At 42.5% G+C, this 8664-nt stretch overlaps 1 protein-coding gene across 2 annotated transcripts; it reads left to right on the forward strand.

Moving 5' to 3' along the window:
- The first annotated feature begins 1649 nt into the window (after nt 1–1649).
- rccd1.L (RCC1 domain containing 1 L homeolog) lies at nt 1650–7747 on the forward strand. 2 transcript variants are annotated; one of them, XM_018250518.2, is made up of 8 exons: nt 1650–1944; nt 4140–4358; nt 5727–5880; nt 5961–6082; nt 6202–6273; nt 6676–6828; nt 7420–7449; nt 7566–7747. In XM_018250518.2, the coding sequence occupies exons 1-8, from the start codon at nt 1776–1778 to the stop codon at nt 7706–7708; spliced, it is 1062 nt and encodes a 353-aa protein (XP_018106007.1). In that variant the 5' UTR covers nt 1650–1775; the 3' UTR covers nt 7709–7747. The 2 variants fall into 2 exon arrangements, with proteins under 2 accessions (XP_018106007.1, NP_001091192.1); NM_001097723.1 differs by having other exon boundaries at nt 1680–1944; nt 6206–6277; nt 7566–7729.
- Nucleotides 7748–8664: the final 917 nt, after the last annotated feature.

An 8664-nucleotide genomic window follows, 5' to 3' on the forward strand; every position in this document is an offset into this window, starting at 1 on the left:
CGGCCTGAGCGCAGGTACACGGCCTGAGCGCAGGTACACGGCCTGAGCGCAGGTACACGGCCTGAGCGCAGGTACACGGCCTGAGCGCAGGTACACAGAGAACAGTCCAATAAATGTGTAAACAAGCATTTTCAGTCCGATCTCTGCTCCATATACCTACAGTTGTGCTAAAGCTGTAGCTGTCAGTGCAGATAGATGAAGCTGATAATGCTGTGGAAGAGTGCCCACACCTTATTGGCAGGGTTGAAAGACTGTGGGGCTGGCCTAGGCCACGTGAATCAGTATGGAAACATACTGAGGCTGAATCATGGTAAATAAATGTATCTCCTAATTACATGTGGCTTTATTGCAGGTTGATAGCTTGAATAAGCCTTTGAAATTAAAAAATATGCTAAAATGGAGGTATTGGTAGGAGACAGACTTAAAGGAACCGTAACACCAAAAAATGAAAGTGTTTTAAACATGTGAAAAATTGTGTGTAAACAGCCATGCAAGAAGTAGTGTATTTATAAAGCAGAGACTGTCAAACTCATTTGGTTAAATCTCCGTTTTGATGTCCAACATCAGGATAAGCTCATAACAAGGTTACAAACATATGAATCAGGTATGGTTCTAAGAATATCTACAAATTAGTCATCACCACAAATACTTATCTACCTGCTACCAGAAGTATCTAATAGACATAAAGGTATTTCCCCCATAATGCTAACTGGCCTTCAGGTCTGGCTCTAAGCCCCCCCCCCCCTATAAGGACCAACTATGGTTGCCTCCTTTTCTGTAACAAAAATACTGGCCTACTTATATATGTATCTTCTTCCCTATTAAAGGAACATGAAAAAATGAAAGTAATGAAAATATCATGTAGTGTTGCCAGGGGTGCTTCGCCAATGAGGCAAGTTGAGGCTGTCGCCTCAGGCGGCAGCACCCCACTAGGTACCAGGGGCAGCAAAAATGCTGCTCCTGGTTCTTTAAGAGCGAATTTCCGGGGGAGGGGGGGCAGCAGCAACTGCTGCTGCCTCAGGCTGCGGATGGGCCAGGATCGCCCCTGAGTGTTGCCCTGCACTGGTAAAACTGATGTGTTTGCTTCAGAAACACTACTATAGTTCATATAGACAAGCTGCTGTGTAGCAATGGTGGAAATTGAAAAAAGGCTATATGGCACAGGTTAAATAGTGGATAACAGATAACACCATTATGTTCTACAGAGTTTATCTGCTGTGTAACCTGAGCCTTTTCTGATTTGAATGGCTGCCCCGTTGCTACACAGCAGATTATTTATATAAACTATAGTAGTGTTTCTGAAGCAAACACAGCAGTTTTACCAGTGCAGGGCAAAACTACATTATATTTGTATTACTTTAAAATAGGAAGAGACGGAAAATAAGGTAAGAAATACAAATGTCAGATGGTGTCGGAGCATTCATCCGCAGGCATTGGGTTTAAATCCTACTGGGTTTAATTAAGGTTTACATTTTTTTTTCTAGCAGACTAAAGGTATGAAGATACAAATTACAGAAAGATCCCTTGTCTGGAAACCGCCAGGTCCCGGGCATTGTGAATAACGGGTCTCATACCTAAACTACATTTACATGGTTCCATCCCGGTCGCTGCGTCCTGGATTTAATCCCGGAAGCTGCCGCCAGGGGGAGCCGCTGGGCAGGAGTCTCGCCGCATGAGCGCACGTATATAGTGTAGCAAGGCGCGTATTAATGTAGGCCCCGTATTAATGTAGGCCGCGGGATCACTGGCTCAGGCCGTGGTGCATAGAACTACTTATGTCATGGTATGGCTTCGGCTACAGGGGCTTTGAGCAGCTGGGACTCGGGGGGAAGATCAGCCTCGAGCTCCCGGAACCAATTCTATTAGAAGAAGACGCAGACGCTCCCGAAGGCATAAAAGTGAGCAAAGCTGTTCCCTCATGGAGTTACTCTGCCTTCTTGACAGGTTAGTGCGGCAGAATCGTGCGCGCTGTTTCCTTACAACTGACAGCGGGAGCTTCAGCTGGAGGCCGGACTTGTCAGCATAAAATAACACTTTATTTGTAAGCTATGAGGGTGCGGGGGACATTTTGTCCACTAACAACATATACAGCTCGTTTTCTATTCACTGCTTAGAGCAGAACAGCGATAGGCGGAGCAAACAGTCACTAGGCGACACTCGGGATTCAAGCGGACGAATCACGTCGCCTAAACACGTACAGGTGTAGGAGCCGGCAGGTAATTGGTTGGAAGCGGCTGGGTAGGCGGCGCATCACGAGCAGTTGTAACAGTTACAGGTTACAGACTCACTGTCCAGCTCACGTCAGAAGTTGCAGACACTGCGCATGTACATAATACTCTGATATGGTTCTATAATGTAGCAGCGTCTCAGGCCAGTGCTGCAGCTCTCCTTATACTACGACTTTACCGTTCCAAATTAATGCTGCCAGGCCTTTCTTATTTATTTAAAGCCAACATATTCTGCAGGGTTTTACACAGATTATTCATCATTCCCACCAGCGCCAGTGGAGTTTACAATCTAATGTCTCTGTTACATCTGCTAGGACCAGGCCTGGACTAAGAATTAAAATAGGCCCTGGCATTTCAGGTACACAGAGGCCCAATCAGTCCACACAGAGGCCCAATCAGTCCTCACCAGTCCACTAAATACTGACTTTCTATGGCACCTTATAGCAGCCCCTCTGGCATTTGCCAGAACCCACAGATTGCCAGTCCAGGCCTGACTAGGACTAATTAAAACAGCTGTATATTTTTGTAGTGAGGAGGGAATTCCACATAAATACATACAAGCTCTTCACAGATAGTGTCCTGGCTGGAATAGAAACCAGTGCTTCAGTGCTAACCATTGCATTACTGTGCCTCACTATAGAGAGAAGCATTTGCCTATAGCTGCAGGGGATTCTGGTAGTTGTAGTACAGGCAGATCACAGTGCTGACACGCTGCCCTTCTCATGGTTGCCTCTTGTACTGCTTAAAGGAGAAGAAAAGTCATGCTACACTTGGGGCTGCTAAATGTTAGGCACCCAAAATGATTGTATTGACTTACCTGAAACCCCGGGCCGCTGCTCCTATCAGCAGAAAACTGCACTGGCCCGGGATTATTCCAGTGAGCCCTCAATGCTCTGTGTGGAGGAGATGTACCCAGCACTGTTACCAGCTTCCCCCATTTCTTTTATTGGAAGTGATTAGAGTCATTATAGTAGTGAAAATCACAAGTACCGCTACTAATGTACACCGCACAGGTTTCCCCACTAAAACGTAAGATTTGGAATGGTACAGGTGCATGAAGTCCCAAGCTCAGGTTACTAAAGGTGGCCATACACGGATAGATCCGCTCGTTTGGCGATGTCGCCAAACGAGCGGATCTCCCTCCGATATGCCCACCTTGAGGTGGGCAATATCGGGCTGATCCGATCGTGGGCCCTAGGGCCCAACGATCGGATCCTAGCGTTCGCCAAACGGGCGGTCGGATCGCGGGACCGCATCAACGAACAGATGCGGCCGCGATCTCGATCGGGGAAGCCCGTCGGGGGCCCCCATACACGGGCCAATAAGCTGCCGACACGGTCTGTCGGCAGCTTTTATCGGCCCGTGTATGGCCACCTTAAGAACACTTACACAGAATTGTTTTTTTTACATGTTTTACAAATGCCTGCTGAGCGCAAAAAAAATGCATATATTGGGTATATATGTTTTGTTTGTTTTTTTAAACGCATGTGCCTCTATTCTACTGGTTTGTGTGTGAGCTTTGAGCACAAGAAAATGCAGCATGTTGCGTCCGATCAAAAGCAATGAAAGGTGAATTGAATAAACCGCAAGTCAGAATGCTCACGAGTAACAGCCAGGCAGAACATAATGGAATCAATTAGGGAATGTGTTTAGGTGCGCTTAAACCTGCGTCTGTAAAAACACCCGTGTGTATGAGCCTTTAATTGAGCCTGTATACAGGGGTGCCAAGAGCTCCAGGCTATGGACAGCAATAGTTCTGTGGAGAGCAAGGGCTTTGGAAGTTTAACGTGTAAGAGAGCAGACATTCTGGATTGTAACACTTCTATCAGTAGACATTAGTCATTGCATAATTAACCTTTCCCCTCCCTGCTAAACATTCCCTTGGAATGACTGTGCGTCTCTTCCCATCAGAGGACGGATCCCTGCTTCTCTCTGGCTCCATCGCTGTTTCCCCCAACAAGTATCTCCACTTTAAGGGGTTGCATTGTGTTGATGTCCTCCCTGCTGAGAAGTACCTTGTGCTGCAACTGAAACATGGACTGCAGTGTTGGGAGACTAAGGCTTTTACTGCTGAGGGACCACAAGCAGAACCAATGTGGAAAATGGATCTTCCTCCTGCACATAACTCATGTAATTCTATTTTTTATAGGATCCCTATACAAAGAGCCTTTATTTAAGTTGTATTCTGTATGCAGGAGTAAATTAGGCTATTAAATGGAATATTTAGTAGAAGCAAGTAATATAGCAGCTCCCTATAATTCTAGGTGGTATCATTCCCCAATACATCCACATATGTATGGTTGCTATATGGGAATATGCACATGCTTTTCACATATACATAACTTTATAACATAAGGGTGCATACTGAGTTTTATAATAGGAACTGTATCGTCGACTGCAAGCAACATGGCAGCATCTGTTAAAGGGGTTAAGTTAAAGAATGTCCCATTTTAGGAAAAATTAGCAATTTTAATTTATATGCTTGTTATTGTTTTTTATATGTTATATTCTCTTCTAACCCTTTCCAGCTTTCAGATGGAGGTCACCGACCCCTTCAGTGTATCTATTGCTCCTTGAGGCTGCAATTTTATTGTTACTGACATATTCTATTACTTTTATATTGAGGCCCTCTCCTTTTCGTTCTCCAGTCTCTCATCCAATCCAGTGTCTGGTTGTTAGGTTAAATGAATCCCTAGAAAACAGGTAACTGCTGAAATAAAAGGAACATAATGCAGAACCAGTTGCTAATTGTCTCAGAATATCACTAAGGGAGTTATTTATTAAAATCCTAAAGTTAAAAATTCAAGGTTTTTTTTCACTAGAAAATTTTAATTTTTAGAGGATTAATTATACAGGTATGGGACCCATTATCCAGAATTCCAAAGTATAGGGTTGGTGGTGGTCCAGAATGCCTGGGGTTTTCTGGATAAGGGATCTTTCCATAAATTGGATCTTCATACCATAAGCCTACTAGAAAATCATTTAAACATTAAATAAACCCAACAGGCTGGTTTTTCTTCCAATAAGGATTAGTTATATCTTTGTTTGGATCAAGTACAAGGCACTGTTTTATTATTACAGAGAAAAAGGAAATTTTAAAAAATTTGGATAAAATGGAGTTTATGGGAGATGGCCTTTTGCGTAATTTGGAGCTTTCTGGATAAAGGGTTTCCTGTTCCCTGATGCTATATAATGCCTGAATCTGAAAATCCACCATCTCAGAGCTGTTGAGGTCCTGTATAAATCAATGGGAGAGGCACCTATCTCAATTTGAAGTTTTCATGGTCTGTGCTGGGTTTAGCTTGAAAAATGTAATTATTTTAATAATAAATAAGCTAAAATTGGGCATGGGAGTTTGCTGGTGGTTTTTTTTAAATTCGGATTTTAGTAAATAACGCCCTCAAAGATGAACTACCCCTTTAAGCATAGCACGGTCTAGTTACTGCATTTTTATTTGTAATGTTTCCATTTCTCAAATGTATACATTTTTACTTTTAGCCTTCCCCTTGGTAACCAATGGATATATAGTCCCCAAACCTCCTTTCTTCAGAGAACTTCCCAGTAAAATCCAAGCACACAAGCTGGCTCTAGGAAACGAGCATGCCGTACTGCTCACATCACACTGGACTCTGCTCACCTGGGGAGCTGGAAGGTATACTGTCCACTGGGGAATGCAAAACCACACACACACACTCAGACTCAATAAAGTGATTGTCACTTGTTTTCTCTAAGGCATGGTCAGCTTGGACATGGAGATCTGGAGGATGTGGAAGAGCCTCGTATTGTAGATGCTCTGCATGGGGTGCCAATGAGGGAAGTAGCTGCAGGAGGCTGGCATTCTGCTTCCATCAGTGGTGAGATTCTTTATTATTATTCCTCATTATACTGGGGAGATATATACAGTCCATCACTATGTTTTCATTACTGACCAGTTAAATGCACAAAGCTTACATTTTTTTTTTCCATTCGCCAGAAAGTGGGGACATTTACACGTGGGGATGGAATGAATCAGGCCAGCTTGGACTTCCCTGCAAATCTCAGCAATGTAGGTATAGAAAAGGCTTATATAATACAGGTATGGGACCTGTTATCCAGAATGCTCGGAACCTGGGGTTTTCCGGATAACGGATCTTTCTGTAATTCGGGTCTTCATGCCTCAAGTCTACTAGAAATTAATTTAAACATTAAATAAACCCAATAGGCTGGTTTTGCTTCCAATAAGGATTAATTATATCTTAGTTTGGATCAAGTACAAGCTACTGTTTTATTATTACAGAGAAAAAAAGGAAATCATTTTAAAAAATTTTGATTATTTGGATAAAATGGAGTCAATGGGAGACAGCCATTCCATAATTCGGAGCTTTCTGGATAAGGGATCCTATACCTGTACCACAATACAGACATTAGCATGTCATTGGTTTGTATGGTAATACTTATACTGTAATAGGCACAAGCACTGAACAGTCACACCTAGAGGATGAATTAGGGAACACGGATGAGTTTATCACAATTCAGGCCTTCCCAGCCTTGATCGATCTGCCTCAGGAATCGGACGCATCCAAGATTAGCTGTGGATCAAGACACACAGCGGCCGTATCACGTAAGTACGCTACAGAGTAAATCTGCCTACATGATGTGTACAGCAGCACTGTCACTTCTACTCACTACATCATAACACAATGTAACAACATTTGGTGTTGAGGAAGACTTTCCCTTTAAAAAAAAAAAAGCTGACTATAGTTATAGCAATAGACAGGTATAGTTTTCCTTTAAATGTATGCTGATTTCTATTTATCATGATAGTCGCTGGCCCCAATCACTTACTCAGAATGTAATCTGAATGTAAACAAGATCCCAGATAATGTTGTTACTAGTATATATTGCTGGACATGATTCATTGGCATGGCTTCCACCTATCCCTGCATATACACAGTGGATTTTGGTGTGAAGCCATGTCAGGCTGTCAGTGTATTATGTGCCAGTGTCTATGTTCCCTGACTTATCTGCCTGTAAATCTGCTAGATAGATATTGGGCAGGTTTAAAAATCCTTTCTGGCCTTGCACAGACCTCCATTATGGTCCAGCTGGGCAAACTTGCCTTGGCAATCTTTGTGTATGGCCAGATTTATTCTGAGATAAGGTAAGAGATTGTTCATTTTAGTTTACTTACCCCCAGTCTTTTTCATTACAGGATCTGGAGAGCTGTATACATGGGGTTGGGGTAAGTAAGATATATAAAATGAGTGCTTACAGCTGGTAAAAGACTAGAATGGAAATGGGGTTGATTGGAATTAACATTAATGTTTCCTTGGTAATATATTTCTATTTCCTCCTTAGGTAAATACGGACAACTTGGACATGGGGATACAATCAGCTTGGATCAGCCCAAACTAGTTCATTATTTTTCTGTGAAGCACCTTTGTGTTAATGATGTGATTTGTAGAAATTGGAGCACATATGTATTCTGTGCAGAACGCTAAATAAAACAAAATCTTTAGGTAGATGTTGCCCTAAACGTATCAGCGGAGTTAGATCTGTGTAGGTGTATCGCAGAAGACTTCCACAAGCACCTCCTCCATCTGAGAGGAATATTGTGCAAAGGAAATCTTCAGTGTATTTACCCACAAGCAAATGGAGAAAATCAAGCGATTCAACAGAAGTCGCTACACAAAACATACCATTAAGAGAATTGTAATTTTGTGATAGATCCCCTATAAGGCCTTGGCAGAACTTTGGATCTTAACCAATTTCCTTTTATCTAGGTCCTACTGTAGTCGCCCTCCACAGATACTGTAGAAGCCAAGCAAGTCATTTGCTTGAGAACTCTCAAAAATGATCACACCTAATATAGACATGTGTCTTGTTAATGCTACAGCAATGGCATGAGGAACATGAACAAAAGAGACATAACACAGGGTTAACAGTGTTTAGATGTTTAATTTACTATACAGGAACTGTACAAAGGTCAAAGCGATGTTATCACAAAGTTCTTTTTCAAATGAGATCACTGAATCGAAACAGAAGATTTTGGTTAATTACAGAACAGCGGCATGGAATATATATATCACTTTGGTTATAAGTATTTTACATTTGAGTGGCCATTTATAGGACAATTCTCCTTTTGGCTAAAGACTGTGGCCTGCTATATTGTGCCGAGGCATTAAATAAAGAAGTTTCCATACCCTAACGAAATGGAAATATTACTTAGAAGTGATGGGTCAGAGGCAGATTGATTTGTGAAGCAGAATTTCCTTGCCACTCCCAAATACCGCTCCACCCATCCTTAACCACACAAGTGAGTGGATACTCAGGGCTGTTAATAGGAAGCTTTACAGTTGCTCTCCAGCCAAATCCACTGGATGTTCAGCTCAGAAAGCGGCTTGTGTTGCACATGAATGCATGCAATTTTCATTCAGTGTTGTCTGCGGAAGTTACT

This window comes from Xenopus laevis, chromosome 3L (assembly GCF_017654675.1).
Source record: "Xenopus laevis strain J_2021 chromosome 3L, Xenopus_laevis_v10.1, whole genome shotgun sequence".
In the NCBI taxonomy this organism is placed as follows: domain Eukaryota; kingdom Metazoa; phylum Chordata; class Amphibia; order Anura; family Pipidae; genus Xenopus; species Xenopus laevis.

What these genes read in the sequence shown, in the direction of transcription:
- rccd1.L (XM_018250518.2), top strand. Translation starts at nt 1,776, where the DNA reads ATGTCATGGTATGGCTTCGGCTACAGGGGCTTTGAGCAGCTGGGACTC. An exon ending in CTCACCTGGGGAGCTGGAAG is followed by an intron (nt 5,881 to 5,960) that starts GTATACTGTCCA and finishes GTTTTCTCTAAG; the next exon opens with GCATGGTCAGCTTGGACATG. An exon ending in ACACACAGCGGCCGTATCAC is followed by an intron (nt 6,829 to 7,419) that starts GTAAGTACGCTA and finishes TTTTCATTACAG; the next exon opens with GATCTGGAGAGCTGTATACA.